We start from the raw sequence: 18,885 nt of genomic DNA on the forward strand, positions 1-18,885 counted from the left end.
TGCCTGCCTCTCCTTCCCTCGCTCCAGACCATCGTGAAGAGGTCCTGGGACTCCCCGGCCACCCTGTCGGCGCCCTCCCGCAAGGTAGAGTCGCTCTACAGAGTCGCCCCGGCGAGCTGTCCTTGGTTGGCCGACCACCCCAGGCCAAACTCTGCCATCGTCGAGGGAGCCCAACACAGCTTCGTCCCGAAGCAGGCCACCTCCCCTGTCGACCGGGAGGCGAAGAAGGTGGACGGTCTGGCCAAGAAGGCGTACTCGGCATCGGCTCTTGGGGTCAAGGCTGCCAACTACACCGCCTGCATGGGGGCCTACATCCAGACCCTCATGGAACGGATCTCTCCCCTCGTCCCGGACGTCCCAGATGACATCCAGAGGCAGCTGGTGGAGATCAGGGACGAAGCCCATTCCATTGGGAGTTGGCTAATCACCACTTCCAGGAATATGGCGGACTGTTCCGGAAGGGCCATGTCAGCATCCATGGCACTGAGACGACACACCTGGTTGAGGGCCTCCGACCTCAACCCGACGGTCAGGGCGGCCATCGAGGACATGCCGCTCGATGGGACCGGGCTCTTCCACGCCGAGACCAACGACCGCCTGAACCGCAAGTTCAGGATGAAGGCGGCGGCGAAGAAGCACGGCATGTCCTCAGCACCGGCTTCTCCATTCCGGAAGCGTCAGCGCCCGTGGCAGCCGCAAGGTCAGTCACAGGGGACCTTCTCCCGGGATCGGCAGTCCCAGCAGCAGGGCTCCCAGAGACACCGCTTCCCCTCGCAGTCTTCCTCCTCCTCTGGCCGTCGCAACTTCCCGCCTCGGTACCGCAAGTCCCGCCGGCAGGACACCGACCAGGGGAAGAAGAGAGCCTGAAGGGACGCAGCGCGCTTCGTCTCTCCTTCACCCCTCTTCTTTTTGGACATTTTGAGGCCCTATGTTAACACCTGGGCCTCTATAACATCGGACTCGTGGGTTCTCAACATCGTCCGTAGGGGTTATGCCCTCGAGTTCCAAGAGCTCCCTCCAACTGGAGCCTTCATGTCCACTCCCCCCTCGGACACCCTTCTCGACGAAGTGCGCGCCTTGCTTGGTAAAGGGGCAATCTCCCCTTTGCTGCCCGACCAATGCCCTTGGGCCTTTTTCTCCAGGTACTTCACGGTACCGAAATCGGATGGGGGCATCAGGCCCATCCTGGACTTGAGACAATTGAACTTGTTCCTTGACTACCGTCGCTTTCGAATGGTAAGTTTGGCTTCCATTCTGCCTCTGCTCCACCAGGGCCTGTGGTTCGCGACCGTCGACCTGAAGGACGCCTACTTCCACATCGGGATCAGGGAGTCCCACCGGAGATTCCTCGCCTTCGCTGTCGGCTCCACCGCGTACCACTACAACGTGCTTCCTTTCGGCTTGGCCACGGCTCCACGAGTCTTCACAAAGTGCATGGCACCGGTGGTGGCATACCTTCATCAGAAGGGCTTCATGGTCTTTCCCTACCTGGACGACTGGCTGTTTGCAGCCGAATCCCAAGACGAGCTGCAGGAGGCAGTCTCCTTCGCCTTGCGCCTTTTGGACGCCCTCGGGCTGGTCGTCAACAGGGAAAAGTCCCACTTCACACCGACCAGACAGGCCAAGTTCATCGGGGCCATCCTAGACTCCGAGAACTGCTTAGCCTTCCTCCCTCCGGACCGGTTTCAGGCCCTGACAACGTCCCTCAGGCCGTGCATCTCCCACAGAAGGGTGAGAGCCAGAGACATTCAAGTCGCCCTGGGCCACATGGCATCGACGACTTTCGTCACCCCCTGGGCAAGACTTCGTCTTCGACCTCTCCAATCCTGGTTCCTCTCCGTCTTCTCTCCGTTGGAGGACCCTCCTTCAAAGTGGCTCACGGTACCGAGACCGGTGGCCGCTTCCCTCAGATGGTGGCAAGACAGCTCCAACGTCTGCACCGGGATGCCTTTTCATCAGCCCCAGGCACAACTGACTCTGACAACCGATGCATCCCTGGAGGGATGGGGCGCCCACCTGCTCGACCTCGTCGTCAAAGACAGGTGGTCCACACAAGACAAGCTCCTCCACATCAACGCTTTGGAGATGCTCGCAGTGGAGAAGGCTTTGAGGGCGTTCGAGTTTGCTGTCTCAGGAAGAGTGGTCCTCCTGAGGACGGACAACACCACCGTGATGTATTACATCAACAAACAAGGTGGTACCAGATCCAGGACCCTGCTCGACCTCACGCTCCGCATCTGGTACTGGTGCATCCAGAGGCGCGTTCTCCTCCAGGCGATTCACCTTCCCGGGGAGGACAACAAGCTGGCAGATCGCCTCAGCAGATTTCCATCGGTGTGCCACGAGTGGAGGCTCCATCCCGAGACGGTCAGCGACCTCTTCGATCGGTGGGGAACCCCCCGGATCGACCTCTTCGCGACCAGGGGGAACAGCCACTGTCCCCAGTTCTGCTCCAGGAAGCGATCGGACGGATCCCTCGGAGACGCATTCGCTTTCCTCTGGACGGGGGAGCTCCTCTACGCCTTCCCTCCGTTCCCTCTCATCATCAGGGTGGTGTCCAAGATAACAACGGACCGTTCGCATGCGATCCTGATCACCCCGTGGTGGCCGAGACAGCCGTGGTTCGCATCCCTTCTCCACCTCTCCAGGAGATGCTTCCTCCATCTCGACCCTCGCCCGGACCTGCTGTCGATCCAGGACGGACGAATTCTCCACCCCGACATCGAGAGCCTGCCGCTGGTAGCCTGGAGGATTTGGCCCTGACTGCCCTGCCGGAGGCAGTGAGGATGGTGATCCTGGCTGCGAGGAAACCTTCCACCCAGCGCTCTTATGCCCTGAAATGGAAGAGATTTTGCCTCTTCCTGGACCAAAAGGGCTTGTCTCCTGCACAGGTGTCCACTCCAGTGGTGCTGGAGTTTTTGATGGCACTTTTGGATGGAGAGCTGTCCCTCACATCCATCAAATGCTACCTGTCTGCCATTTGTGCCAAATACCAGTTCGGGGGGAGGGTTTCTTTCTTCAAAGACCCCTTGGTGAAAGGGTTCCTGAGGGGTTGTGCCAACCTTTACCCTCCTGTGTCGGTACCAACGCCGGCTTGGAGTTTGGAGTCGGTACTGTCCGCTCTCCAATCCAAGCCCTTTGAACCGATGGCCACAGCGGACTTGAGACTATTGACTTGGAAAACCGCTTTTCTTGTGGCCATCACTTCTGCCCGCCGTGCGGGCGAACTCTGTGCTTTACGGAGGGACCAGCCATTCCTGAGGTTCCACAAGGACAAAGTGGTCCTCCGTACGGACATCACCTTCTTGCCAAAGGTTGTGTCTGCTTTCCACATGTGCCAGGACATTGTGCTACCCACTCTCGCATCCAACCCGACGTCGGATGAGGAGCGACGCCTACACTCTCTTGATGTCAGGAGAGCACTGGCATTTTACCTGGACAGAACTGCTGCCTCCAGTCGGTCCGAGAGTCTTTTCCAATGCTACTCGGAACCGAAGAAAGGGTTGCCTGTGTCTGCGCAGAGGTTTTCCAAATGGGTGGCTGGTACCATCCACCTCTGCTACGAACTGTTAGGCAAACCTCTCCCTGGCAGGGTTCGGTCCCATTCCACAAGGTCAATGGCAGCATCCTCGGCATTCCTGTCGGGGATCCCCTTGGAGGATGTCTGCAAGGCTGCCGTCTGGTCCCAACCTCTGACTTTCATCAAGCATTATAGGTTGGACACCAGGGCCATCCGAGACGCAGCTTTCGGGAGGGCTGTGTTGGTTTCAGGGTTGCATTGATTGCACTACTGATGTTTTGTGTTCACTACACTTGTACAGTTGACACTGTTTACATTTGTTGAATGTTGGTTTGCACAAGTTCTATGGGATCGGTCTTGCATGACCTCTGTTCCCTCCTCAGGTTTAGCAACGTTATTGCTATTTGATTTGTGCATGATCAAAAAGACTGACTCTTTTTATGGGTCAAGGTGTTTATTGTTGTAATAAATTACCTTTGGTTCACCATAGCTTTGGTTTCAGGACACTCCCTCCGCCGTATACCTTAGCTTGTCAGTCTAAACCCATTTGTATGATTCGCAGAGACCACGAAGAAGAAGGACAGGTTGCTTACCTGTAACAGTATTTCTTCGAGTGGTCATCTGCGAATACATACAAATCCCACCCGTCCGTCCCCTCAGTGTCCTGCTCACATTGGCTCTTTCCATCGCCTGCTTGGCGGAAAAATTGCGGAACTGGGGAAAAGAGCGGGAAGGCAGGGGCCTTATAACGGGTGGGCGGAGTTACCGCCAAAAAGTTTCAATATGTTGCAGAGTTAACTCTGCCCAGTGATTCCAGTAGGTTCCGAGCAGCACTGCGCAGGCGCAGTGAAACCCATTTGTATGTATTCGCAGATGACCACTCGAAGAAATACTGTTACAGGTAAGCAACCTGTCCTTCCTGCTCCTACAGAGAACAAGTAATGGAGTAATGGATTCAAAGTACAGAAAAAGAGATTCCAACTAAACATTAGGAAGAACTTCCTGACAATAAGAGCTGTCCAACATGCTACCTCAGAGTGTGGTGGTGTCTTCTTTGGAGGTTTTTAAACAGAGACTGGATGGCGCGTTACAGACCGCCTAGAAGGGGCAGTCTTGTGCCGCTGCCGGTTGCAGCGTTCGGGAACCGCAGCAGCCAAACGGCGCGGTTCCCAGACGCTGCAAAGAAGGAGCGCGTAAATCGCGCTCCTTCCTGCGCCCTGGAAGAGACACCAGAAGTGCCAAAGTGTCGTCATTTCCAGGGTGCGACATGCGGACACAGTGCATCTGCTACGTTGAGACGGCGGTGGCCGTGTGGAACGGCCACCACCATTTCGTACGGACTCAGTCCGTGCTAGGGTTAGGGGCGTCTGGAAGAGACGCCCCTTTCTAACCCTAGCACGGACTGAGTCCGTCCTAGGGTGCCCGTCTGTAACGGGCCGATGACTATCTGTTGGCAGTGCTTTGACTGTGTGTTCCTGCATAGAATCATAGAATCCTAGAGCTGGAAGAAACCACAAGGACCATCCAGTCCAACCTACTCCCATGCAGGAACTTTCAATTAAAGCATCCCCGACAGATGGCTGTTCAGCCTCTGTTTAAAGACCTCCAAAGAATGAGACTGCACCAGACTTGGAAGGAGTGCGTTCCACTGTTGAACAGCTTTTACTGTCAAGAAGTTCCTCCTAATGTTGAGCTGGAATCTCTTTTGTTCCGTGTTCTCTTTCTGGAATCCATTGTTCCGTGTTCTAGTCTCTGGAGCAGCAGAAAACAAGTTTGCTCCTTCCTCAATATGATACCCCTTCAAATACTTAAACAGGGCTATCATATCACCTCTTAACAGTCTCTTCTCCAGGCTAAACATACCCAGCTCCTTAAGTCTTTCCTCATAAGACATGGTTACCAGGCCCTTCACCATTTTGGTGGCCCTCCTTTGGACCTGCTCCAGTTAGTCAACATCCTAGCATGGTAGGGAGTTGGATTGGATGTTCCTTATAGTCTCTTCCAACTCTGTGATTCTGTTATACTATGATTGTGAACAGTTCTTTCAGAGCTCCACCACATGGATTTTGCATCTCTGAGTACTTACTGCTCACAGTATCACCATTGCAGCTATTGGCAGGGATACAGAAATAATGCTTTGAGCCCTGAGAAGCATAAAACAAAAGAAACATATGCCAATGGTATTAGTAGTAGCGTGATGACCTAGTTCAGCTGTGGTGAATCTTATAAGCTGATTAGCTATCCCAGTTCTGGGAAGTGTCACTGCAATTAGTGGAAAGTATTGTAACAAGATAAGAAACCTATTAAAATGAGGGCAGAAGTTGTATTGATAAATTATCACAGCTGAGGAAAAGGTCTCCTAATAAAACTAAATCTAATTAAAGGGATTCTGCATGAGACCCATCATTTATATAATGATAATGCTTTACCCTGCCTTTAGGTTTGTTAGGGTTGTGCTAAGTCTCACAAAACGACAATTAGTTCATGCCCTAGTGTGTGGAGCATATGGAATTAAGGTTTTAGAGGCTAATATCTGTTGTTTCCAGCATGGAAATACTGTTGAACCCTGGTTTAAGCCTGGCCAAACCTTCTGGGGACTCAGAAATGGGCACCTGGTATGATATGAATACATTCATTGTCCATCTGGTATAAGCATCCAAGCATACTGCGTTCCATTAGAACGGTGCTGTGAGTCAGGAGGGCAAAGGGTCACAGGTTAGACAGATTGCCCAGATGGATGGCCTCTCAGCATTGGACTTGGACGGGTACAAAACCATGTGGAATATTTTCTGGCATATGTCTAGACTCTGAATTCCTCCTCTGCCTTTGAAATGTGACAGCAGCTATGAGTTTGGTCTGGATCTGTTGCCAACACTTACTTTTGCTCTCTGAAATGTATTAATGCCTAGCATGCCTGTAAATATTATTAATTTTTTGTACTTGCCAAGTAGCTTGACTCGTTGCATGCTTGATGGTGACCTGAGCCTGAGACATGGCTCAAAAAAAAGCAAAAGTGAGAGTTGTTGAGTTACTTAAGTCTGTTGATTAGGAACTCAGGGTATCACAAGGAAAAGAAAGTAACAAAACGTTACATCTTAACATCTAGATTTTGAGGATGAAACTGCTTTTTTAGACATGATTGTATCACATTGGATGGAGCTACAGCTAGTTTCCTTGGCTGACCTGCAAGTGACATGAGCCTCTCTAAACAGAGAACCGCCATTTTACATACTTGAAAAATTGAATCAAGACAAACTAAGTATGTACTGTATTATAAAAGCCTTGCTTCCCATCCACAGCTAGGTCGAAGCATAGATAGCAAAAGAGATACCACGAGGGATGCCCTAGTGACATTATCACTTGCAGATTTCTTTTGAGATTAGATTGTGTGAGGAGTGAACCATGTTTCTTGTCAAATCATAGATTGTCCAGTAAAAAAGTACCTTCCTGGTAGCTTTAGCTTGGGTGGTAACTTGGTAGTTAGGAAAGCATCTGAAATTTTCCCAGACTGCAGATGGGTACCTCCTCTGATTATATTAAAGCATAATGAACTCCATTAATAACAAAGGCGGGAAGCCTAATATACTAGTTCCAGGAACAAAATAAATATTAGACAAGATGCTAGGGTGATGCCAATAGGAATATGAAAAACAACTTCAAGTATAAATAAGACATCTTGGCCGAGCTTCTCAATAAAATTTATGTCTTGCAATATACTTCAGTATATGATTAGATTTTGAGTCCTTTCTATATTTATCTAAGTTCAAATGTATTAGCTACATATATCTTCTAATTGCTAAGATACATAAATGATTTATGTATTGTTGGACAAGAATTTTGGAATGACTCTACAATATCAGCAGCTGTGGGCAAAAATACCTCCCTGAGTAGAATATGTTCATTTTAGTAACATTTATTAATTGGATTAGGAAATCAAGCTTGGATTTTCAGAAACATTCTTTTAAAATAAAACAAAATACAAAATCCAGAAACATGTGATACCTTTATTGGCCAGTCAAAATGCACAAAACATAACGCAAGCTTTCAAAGCTCCACTGGCTTCTTTATTGGGCAGAAGTTGTTAAAAATTCATATAGGAACAAGAAAAAGAGTGACTGCCTCTTTTTTTCCCTCCTGGGTGATTTTTAACACCTTTTTTCCTGATGACGAAGCCAATGCATTATGTCTTTTAGGCATTTTGACTGGCCAATAAATGTATCACACTTCGGATTTTAGATTTTTTTAAAATCCAGCATTGCGACCCCTGCATATATTTCCTGTAAGACTTAGCCACAGTCTTATGGGTTTGTAACATGACATTTGTCTCCCACCATTTGTTAGAACAGGGGTTTGGGGTAGTAATCATGGCTCAGGTCTTTTTGTATTTTTCTTCCAAATACTTAAATGCCAGGTCCCTACTTGCACTAGATTTCTTTTTTTGCCCTCAGGACTTTTGGTTTTATCTAAATAATAACAATAACAACAACAACAACAACAACAACAACAACAACAATAATAATAATAATAATAATAATAATAATAATAATAATACATTTTATTTATAGACCGCTATTCCGCAATGATCATAGCGGTGTACAGTACAAAAATGCAATACAATACAATACAATACAATCTCTCTCCCTCAAGATGGTGGCTGAAGGGAGGTCTTTTCTTCTTCCAGGCAGGCCTGGTGGTGCAATGTTATTGTCTCTGCACAAGCATACTGAGTAATGTTTTTGAAAGTGATACAGGAGAGCAACCATTAACTAATAATATACAGGTTGCTCTCAGATTGGCAGCCATGGGATTCTGGGAGTTATAGCCCTAAAAGATCATTTTTTGTAGTTGTTGATGGGGAGCTCTTTGAAGGGAACTTGTTTAGACCTGAAGCTCTTTGTGGTTTGGTCCACTCCAGACAAATTTTATTCTTTGCAATTCTGCCCTGTAGATAACTGTAGTCATATACAGTTAATCAAGTTGCAGTTGCCATTTAGATGGTACAGTAATAGTAATAAACTTATTCCTGTTGATCTGCACATAACCAACAATCTGTACATAGCTGAAGAAGATTCTGTTGCAGAAAAGGGAGTGGGAGTTTGATGAGACCTTGAAAAGCATCTTTGCCAGGAAAACACTGCTGTTTCTTTGCAGAGCGAACCACATCTCCAAACAGTGGTAGCTGATGTTTTAGAGGTCACTGCCAGCCTTAGTGTGGTTGTCAAAAGAAGTCCTTTAAGTTCACTACAGTCTTTTTGAATTGCCAAACCTGTGCTTAGCCAAGGGATTAAAATGTTAGTACATTTTGATACCATTATTCCTTAAGGTTCTCTAGTTAGACAGACTTCAAATAACTGGAACATCTGGGTGGTTAAATTCATTGTGTGCTTTCTTCTTGTGTGTTTTTACTGGGAAAATACTTCCTTACAGCTTTTTACATCTTTTTCACATGCTTCAACAGCTATGTCTAGACCTACTCTATAAATCTTTTTTGGTCTTCCTTTCTATGACACCTTTTTAATGGATATGTAGCCTTGATCCCATATAATAATAATTTCCTCATTTTGTAAAGCCAAGACTCACTTTTAATATTAACAGGCATAATATATCTTTCCTATAAATCACATTTAACATTGAGGCATCATCCATTTATTATGGATGCCTTACCAGTGGGATGGTTTTAGCTGAGCAGCTTAGCCTGAAATTGTGCACTTTGGGTTAAAAGTGTGAAACTTGGCACGCTTGTACATTGACCCGATGTTAAGCAATTTTATTTGGTTCCCAGTAAGCAGTGCCCCCTTGGAACCGGAGGGTGGGGGTGGGAATGGGAATGAGAGTGGGAAATGTATAATTCTGTCTCTTAGTCAGCTTGTGGCTTGAGGCCAGCATATATGAAAGACACTTCTCCCACATGCCAGTTATTTGACATCTTCAGCAGAGACATGGTTGCATGTCCTGCAACTCTGAAAAACATACTCTCCAACTGTACTGATTTTACAGGAATAGTCCCAATTAACCCTCTGTTGTCCCATATTTTCAGTTGCTTTTAATAAGTCCCAGTTTCTCTCTCCTTCTCCCATTTCCCCCCTTGTTTTCAGCTTCCTTCCATTAGTGCAAACTGAGTTCAGAATGCAAATGTAGTTTGAATTCCATTAACTCAGTCGGAAAGAGGGGTGAAGAGGGGTAGAGTCTTGCTGTTCCCCATAAACTCAGACAAAAGTTTATGTTGCAACCTTTCCTAGCTTGTGTATTCTTCTTCATTCCTCTTAATGTTTCCATCTTGAACACACTTGATGTTGCTTGGCTATACATGTCCCAGTTTTTATTTATGAAATGTTGGATTTCACCTGCATGCAAGGTGGGGTTAAGAGAATGTTGCAATGATTTATTCAAAATAGTTTTTTGTGGGTTTTTCAGGCTATGTGGCCATGTTCTAGCAGAGTTTCTTTCTGACGTTTCATTTATCCAAAATGTTAGGGTAGACATGCAGGAGACACATTGAAAGCATGCTATTGAGTACCATGTAGAAAGTCCAAAAGTCTGGGTGTGGATACCAATGTTCAGAGTGCAGCTTGGTACAAACATGAGTCACTTTCCAATTTATATCTTCCTGCCTTTTGTACCTGCTGTTTTCCTTCAATAGGCTGTGCTGCTAAGGTTATAGAATCTGTGGTTTGTGCTCACATAATCTATATACCTCTTTCATAATGTCTGGAAAATATTGGTGGGTTTCCCCCCCTGTTGATAGAAGGTTTGAGTGAAAGAATTCAGCATGTCAAAGCCATCTTGCTTCAGCATAAGTTATGGAACTATTTTGCCAAATTTCAGTTAACACAATTAAAAACTTTAATATCTGATCAACAGCAACATAATGTGTGCAGTTTCGAAGCATTCTGCACATTACATACATTAATTTCTACTTTTCATTATTATTCTTTTCATATAGAAAGGTTAGATTACAGGTCTGCTTGATGACTACATTTTGAAGATAGGTGATTGGGATCAAAAAAATATGTTGCACAGTATACTGTGGAGTTGGAACATTCTGATGTTACTAAATATTATAAATCATAATCAGACTTAATAGAAGTGTGTATTCTGATTCTCAAATGAGAGAACTTCCCAGAGTGAGCACATGACATATGAGTGCTGAATATTTTCAAATTGAAGCCTTACCTTTTGGTGAGTACAGAATAATATTTTCCTCCACGCCACCTTTTTAACTACAGAAAGATGGTATTTCAGATTCATTTACTAAAAATAATTCTTAACATTTGTATAGTACTTTAAAGCATTCAGTTCATTCTAAATGCAATGTCTAATTGTGATCCTGACAACCACATAAGATAAATCATTTATTTTCACCCACACTGTAGGTGGGGCTGGTCTGAAGGTGCGAGAGTAGCTTGCCTCAGGCCACCTAGAGAACTTAAGATAGAAGGGGTACCTGAATCAAGAATTTCCTCCTTAGCTTTGTCTCTTTAGGTACTGTATTACACCACGCATTTCTTTTTAAATATCTAGTTTAGACAAGCATGGGCTTACTTTGTTGTTTATGCCATCCATTCAGCTTCAATTTATGGTGATTCTGTGAATGAGAAACCTCCAGAAGAGTTCAGGGATTTACTTATGGGGGGAGAGGGGAATGAGAGCATTCTTATACATCTTCCATGGTCATTATTTTTTGTTTTCTTAATATTCAGCATTAAGCATACCTTGGCACTTTCCTCCTTGACATTTTCCATAATTGCTCCAGGTCTTTCTTGCTGTCTGTTAGTAGTATTATTTTGACTGCATATCCTGGGTTGCTAATGTTCCTTCCTCCGATCTTTACTTTTGTCTCCAACTCTAAGCCTGCTCTGTATGGATATGTTCTGCATGTAAGTTGAATAAATCGGATAATAGTATGCAGCCTTGCCTGACTTTGCTGATTTAAAACCATTCTATTTCTAGGTATTCTGTTCTGATGGCAGCCTTTTGCCCTGAGTACATCAGGACAATCAAAAGTAGTGTCACGATCCTTTTTTTGAGAGTATTCCATAGCATTTCATATAGGAGTGCTAAAAAGTAAACAAATGACTTAAACAAGTATCTGGATTTTACTATTGGCATAGGGCAGTAGTTCCCAACCGTTAGTCCGTCAGATGTTTTGAACTTGAACTCACATAATTCCTGACTGTTGGCCAAAACAAATGGAGGACTAAAGGTTGGGAGCCACTGGCAGAGGGAACAAGATCATGAACGATTCCATATTATTTGAAGGAGGTTTGTCATTGAGAATTAAATGCCTCTCTGTCAATATTTTTAACTTTTGTTTTGTGCTTGTTAAATGTCAAGAATGTCTCACAAAGCAAAGATTTATTTATTTATTTATTTATTTTTGATTATTTTTTTTTAAAATGGGACTCGATATGGCTTAAGTTAAAACAAAATTGCTGAAACAATATGTGATACAGAAGCTTTAAAAAGCATTAAATAATCAAACCAATTAAAATAACTATTTTCAGCCATTAATTTAAAACAATTAAAAACAAGAATTAAAAGCACTTCCTAGATATTAGAAACAGCACACCAATAGGACCTCCTTCTACCCCAAGCAGTTAAAGGCTGAAAGGCCTGTTTAAATAAAAATGTCTTTTCCTGCAGGTGAGAGCAGAGCAGGGGACTAACCAAGCCGCCTCCCTCAAGAGGGAGTTCTAGGAACACCCAAAAATACAACGGATGCTTGGTATTCACTTCGGTTTGGTTCCAAGACCTGGCATGAATACCAAAATCAGTGGATGTTCAAGTCTTATTAAATACAATGGGATAGTAAAATGGTGTCTTTTATATAAAATGGCAAAATCAAGCTTTGCTTTTTGGATTTTAGCATTTAGATGTCATTTTCAACTGGACCCAGTGACACACAACCATCGTCTGAATCTTGAAAGGGTGATGGAATGTTAAAATAGGACCCTGAAGTCAGTCTAGGCAAGTTCATGTAAGAGAATGCAATTGCTGAGAGATAACCAGTTCCAAGATATTTAAGGCTTTGCAAATTAGCACTAGCAAATTAATATGAGCTGAGAAACAGTGAGGCAAACAGTGAAGCACATATAAGATGCCCCAGACTCCAGTTGGCATTCTGGTGGTCAGTCAGTCAATAATCTTTATTGCATAACCAAAGACCATTACAATTTAATGGACAGTATAACAAAAATAATCCAAATGTAGTCTGCAAGTCACACTCTCAGCCTTAAAGGAAGGCAATAGCAAACCTCTTCTGAAAAAGTCTTACAAAGAAAATCTTGTGATAGGTTTGCCTTAAGTCAGAAACAATTTGAATACACACAACACCACCAAATCTGTCTGAGAAATGGAGGTGAAGCCACAGGATTGCATTTCTCCTCAGACATTGTATATATTACAAGTTATGCTAAAAGACTTTCCCTTCATTCCAAAACTGATCCAAAAACCAAATTCTTAAGTATCTCAATCTAGGAACTGAGATACACTCAAACACTTTATTCAGATTAAGCAAGTCTTTTACAGGGTTGTAGTCAATCAGATCACCTGGGTCAAGACTGGCATTCCTTAAGCTGAGATTGACTAGACCTTCCGTAGAAATGATCCAGTGTCTCAGAAGGGAATTAATTAAATGAGACCCATATAGGCAGACCAGATCAGGATCAAGTACCTCATACAGATGATTAGTCACACATCTTCAGATATCATGTCCACATCCTCAGCTGGAACTTGCTAAAATAGTAGAACACACTGACACACAGAATGCATCTCTCTTCTACTAATTCTTACAAAATCTGCTTTTTGAGGAAAGGATAAAATGAACTTACTAATGGAACACATGTACACATCAAGTAGACAGTCTTTAAAAGGCAGACACAACCTAGGATACATACTGGGAAGTGCCCAGGAACCTGAGCTCTTAGATATGTTCCTATCTCTGTGTCTGTTTGCATTTTGGAGTGGGTATGTGCACTTGAGCAGCTGGTAGTTTGACAACTAGTGCGCATCAGATAGATCATTTTATGGATCGTTTTTTGCAGTTATTTGGAAATAGTGCTCCTAATATTCTCAGAAGATATTATTTTCATATTGGTTTGGCTGCAAAAGGACTTGGATCTTCTTTTGCAACTTACAGAGCAGAAGTTCAAGATCATAAATGGTTTTTAAAAATATTTCTTTGGCAAAATAGAACAGATGATAATATTTTATTTTCTAATAACTCTTTGGATTTATGCAGCACATAACTCTGAAAAAAAGTTATGCACTCAGAAGGCACTAGAGATGTTTTATTGGTTTCATTATCTTCCAAAATGGTTGAGTTTCATCCTTAAGTAAGAACAACTGTTTTCAATAGGAAAACTCCAAACCACAGTTATTGATTTCCCAGGCTCCAGTTACCCCAGCCATTCCAAATGCTAACTTTTAAAATGGTGATATCAAACATTTCAGTACTTTACTGCCACATAGCTAGAAATTAAGTTGACTGTTCACAAGAGGAAAATGTGCAGCCTGCAATCTGCTGTAGTCTCCTTGCCTAGAGAGAAAATATGTTCATCGCTGTTGGGGTTAAGAAGTAGAAAATGTCTTCAAGAGAATGCATTAGTTTTGCTTTAATAACTTCCTTTTCATTGATTTTTAATGAAATGCAGATATTATGTACACATTTTCTTTCAAAAAGCAAAGTAATTGGCTGGGCATTTGTTTTTTGTTTTGTTTTGTTTTTTAAGAAAAAGAGGACCTTGCAGAAAGCACAATCACATCCTGAACCTGACATATGAAAGCAGCTACTTTTTTTGTTATCAGGAAAGAACATAAGAGTATGAAAATGGTATTTTCTGAGAAAACTTATACATTTGTACTTAAGTTCACTATTTAAACTTGGGACTAGCTTCAACATTTCATTGATTATGGCGGGATACAAACCGCCATATAGTACGTATTGTATACGTACTAGGGTTAGGAAGGGGCGGTGCTTCCGAAACCCCCTAACCCTAGTACGTATACAATACGTACAAGATGGCGGCGCCCCTTCCACATGGGCGCCGCCATCTTTACGTACTGGACGCATAGCGTCCAGACGTGTCACGGCGCCTATGACGTTGCGAATGCGCCAGCGGCGCCTTGCGACATCATCAGTGCGCTGCGGAAATAAGCTCCGAAATGGAGCTTCTTTTTTGCTCCGCGCGGGAGCTGCGCGGTTTGGCTGCTGCGGCTCCCGCACGGAGCAAATGGCGCCGCGGGGGACCGCCGCAAAGCAGCGGTTTGTATCCCGCCATAGTCTACAAAAGTAAGATTGGATGACAAGAGGAAAGAAGTGTAAATCTCAAGTCCAAGTAATCATATATTGTCTAAACATAACTTTGCCTCAGTTACTTTAATTCTTGCTGGTGTGTGTGTGTATTTGTAAACAAGAGAGAGATCTCAGTCATATTCCTAACTCAGTACAGTATGTAGAGAGATCTTGAAGCCCCTTTGAGACTAACAGAAATAAAGAAGTTGGCAGCATGAGCTTTCATAGACTTCGGCCTACTTCCTCAGATGCATTTGATTGCATTCTGAGGAAGTAAACTTTAGTCTATGAAAATTCATGCTGTCAAGTTCTTTATTTCAAATAGTCTCAAAGGTTCTACAAGATCTCTCTACATTCTGATTCTTCATATTAACATGGCTGTAGCTTTAAATTCCTAACCCAGTTCTTCATCAGTTTCCTTCATTGCTATGTTTTCTCCCAAGTACAGCATATTGTTTTGTCATTAGGAGGAGTGACTGTTCTTCTATATGAAAGTAAGGGGTTGTAGTTGAGGAAACCACTATAGCTAAATGTATCCCTAGTGATTCCAAAAGTGGGAATGAGAGGCAGGGTCCTCAACTGTGTGCCCCATAAAAATGAATGGGAGTCATAAAGAGGGGAGCTGGCCCTGTTAATATAACCCTGCATTGAGTTCTGTTTTTGCTTCCACTAAAGTGAGAGAAATATAAGCATGCCACTGTTAATAAATATAAGTATGTCACTGACAGAAACTTGTTCTGACAATGAAACTCCTTTTTACACCCAGCCTTCCCCACTATTCTTTCTACCCCTCTGCTTAGTAGGAATATTTTTTTAACAGCATCAGCATTGAGAGGATGGTGAAGGAAGGCTAGAAATACAGAGATTTAGTGTTGCATTGCAGAAGAATACCTGCAGTAAACACTGCAATAAAGCTTAATGTGGAAAAGAATGGGATTTTACTTTAACACATCTTTCTGTCGCTTTGTGCCTGTCTACAGAAGGTTAGGTGAACAGCAGTTGCCCCCCAAATTCCTTACTGAGCACAAATAAAGAACAAAATAGAGGAAGGGGGAAAGCAGATAAGCTTCCCTCACCAGCTCCCACTAGCATGTTAAAGAACCATAAATCTAAAAGTTTGGCCACCATAATTGAAATCATATGCTAGTGAACAAAAGAAAATGTCATCCCTGGATGCATTTTGAAAGAGGTTCTCCAATTGTCTCTTGAAGTTTCGGAATAGTTTTGTTTACTTACACAAGGCTTATCTGACCTGATTGTTCCATTTCCCATGTGCATATTACTAGTTTTGAATAAAACGTTGGCTGAAATACGTTGGACTGCTCTTTTTTGTGGAATAGGAACCTGGCCGTATTCTTTCTTATATTATTTTTACCTGTGGTACCAAATTCTCTTCAGTGCCCAGAAACATATCTAAATTGTTAACTGAAGTATACCTCTTCTGGAAACTGGTCAGATGGGGGAATCAATTACAGTAGAGCAAAAGTTCTAAATGATACTTCTCAAGAAGTTTCTGTTTGTGCAAAACAAAGACAGAAATGGATGCACACTGGAAAACAGAAAAAAACAAAAAATCAGAAACTGGAATTTATTTGTTGTGTGCCTTCAAGTAATTTCTGTCTTAGGGCAAATCTAAGATGAACTTACCACGGGGTTTTTTTGGGGGCAGGTTTCTTCAGAGGGGGATGGCCATTGCCATCCTCTGATGCTGAGAGAGAGTGACTTGCCCAAGGTCACCCATTGGGTTTACATGGGCAAACTGGGGACCGAACACTGCTCTCCAGAGTTATAGTCAAACCACTACACCACGCTAGCACTCATTGCAATTATTACCCTGATTATTTATTTTATATATTGGATTTATATTCCCTTCTTTCTCCCAAAATGTGATTCAAGGCGGCTGCAGATTCATGGACTGTAACACTTAACTCTCTTGCCACTGTGGCCAACTGGGTTTCTGTTAACTTCTAGTTTTTTAAAGGTTGCTGGGAGACCCTTAAAGCTGTAACTTGGCAATGAGTGTTTTCAGTCCTCCAGTTGAAGATGAAAACTTCCGTAAAACCACACAAGCTGCTTGTCTGTTCCCATAATATTTTATATTCTGTCTTGGCACAAGAGCATTTGTCTTCAAGTCTCATAAAAAGAAGGCTTGAAATTTTTCTCTCCAAAAGTAAAGCCACAAACACTGGTCTGTTTACTCACACCCTCCCTGCCAAAGCTGGCAACCTTCTTTGCGTCACTAATGAAATCATCTAGGGTTGTTGTACAGACTATCCACCCTTTCTACTTTTAAAACACTTAAAAAAAACCTGCTGCTTTGCTCCTTTGACATCTGCCACTGACTTGTTTAAATCATGTTTTGGTGCAGCTTTCTTAAAGGAAAATTCCTCTTTTTTTCTTTTCTCCCCCTCTTTCTCTTTTTTTCCTCCTCTTTTTACCCTTGTCTTGCAGTTACACCTGCCGCCACTTGCGGAGATATGTATATGTCTTGGACAAATTGTATTTCCCCCATTCCCACTGCTCTACGCTGCAGCATTGCTTCTCGACCCTCAGTGACAATGGAGAGGAGCTGTTGTCTTTAACTTGTTCTCACATTCTCAGATCCTATGCTTCCAGGTTATTAACCTCTGCTCTCCATTTACTGCATGCTGCATGCTCTGTGTGACTGGTCTCTGCATGCGGAAGGGAATAAGTGGGAGGAGGGAGGCCTGATTCTAGATTGCCATTAGCTATTTACTAACAGTACCTTTGTTTCTTATAATACCTGCAGTATAATCCTTGGGTCTTATCCGGATCCACGATAAATTACCTGGAGTCTGCTTTCTAGAAGTTTTACAAAGTGTTTCCTATCAAGATATGTAAATCCTTTATTGCTCTTGATGCCGTTTTATACTGCATGATTATAACACTGTGAGTGCATCTACACTGTACAAATAATGTCATTTGGCCCCTGGGATTTGTAGTTTTTCAATGTCTTTAGCCTTCTCTGCCAAAGAAGGCTGATGCCTCACAAAACTACAAATACTAGGATTCTGTATGATGGAGTCATGACAGCTAAAGTGGTATCAAAGTTCATTATTTCCACAGTGTAGATGCACTATGATTCCACTTAATTCTGGGATTTGCAGATTAAGAAGGGATATTTTGAATTCTCAGCCACAGAGCTCCAGTTCCATACTAAACTACAAGCCTCGTGTTTCCACAGGATGTCGCCAGGGCAGTTAATGTGAAATCATGCTGTTATAATTGTGTAGTGTGAAAAGACCCTCAGAGAACCTTTCCTATATCAATTTGTGTCAGATGAGAGTATTTTGGGACACATTCCTAGAATGTAATTAAAGTTGCAGGGAGTGAAGCTCTCATCCAGGGAAGCTCATCTGCTATCATTCAATGAGGTAAAATTCCATGATATATTGGGGATCCTGGAACATATTATTTTTAAATCATATATATATATATATATATATATGATATAATATATAATAATAAAAAAATAATGGTGAACCATTTATATTCTTTATATCAATTGGTATTGAAACACTACAATTATTATTATTATTATCCTTTATTTATTTATAAAGGATAATAATAATAATAATAATAATAATAATAATAATTGCAGTGTTTCAATACCAATTGATATAATAGAATCTACAAATGGTTCACATTATATATATGATTTAAAAATAATATGTTCCAGGATTATTAAATAGAAGACCATTATTTTAGGAAAGTGTAGCCCACAGGTTGCATGTGGCTCCAGGCCCTACTTTGTGGTCCTTGAAGCCCCCGCCAATCCCCGATGCCTCCTGAACCATCCCATTTTGGGTGATATTTTCAGCCAATTTTCCAGTGATGTTGACTCTAGTCAGTTGACTCAGGACTTTATCGCACAGAGCCCCTGGAATGGTACAGAGGGGCCGGGAAAGGAATGGAACAAGTGAGGGACACATTTTACTGCACACAGGAAGTCTCCATTCTGTTCCACTCCCCATCCGTCCCAGAGGAGGAGATTTTTGAGAACTGTTCTGGGATGAATGAGGAACAGATGGGGAATGGAACGGGGACTTCT

The 18,885-nt window shown here is 43.3% G+C and overlaps 1 protein-coding gene across 3 annotated transcripts in view; it reads left to right on the forward strand.

The window, feature by feature from the left end:
• Nucleotides 1-18,885, forward strand: part of DYM (dymeclin) — a 263,922-nt gene that overhangs the window by 130,787 nt on the left and 114,250 nt on the right. For 2 of the 3 annotated variants that reach the window (XM_042448107.1, XM_042448106.1), the window contains one exon: nt 17,265-17,429. The exons of the other annotated variant lie outside the window; for it this stretch is intronic. In XM_042448107.1, the coding sequence (XP_042304041.1) occupies nt 17,265-17,429 (165 nt within the window). The remainder of the gene's footprint in view (nt 1-17,264; nt 17,430-18,885) is intronic. 3 annotated transcript variants of the gene reach the window in all.

Source organism: Sceloporus undulatus, chromosome 2, assembly GCF_019175285.1.
Source record: "Sceloporus undulatus isolate JIND9_A2432 ecotype Alabama chromosome 2, SceUnd_v1.1, whole genome shotgun sequence".
In the NCBI taxonomy this organism is placed as follows: Eukaryota; Metazoa; Chordata; class Lepidosauria; order Squamata; family Phrynosomatidae; genus Sceloporus; species Sceloporus undulatus.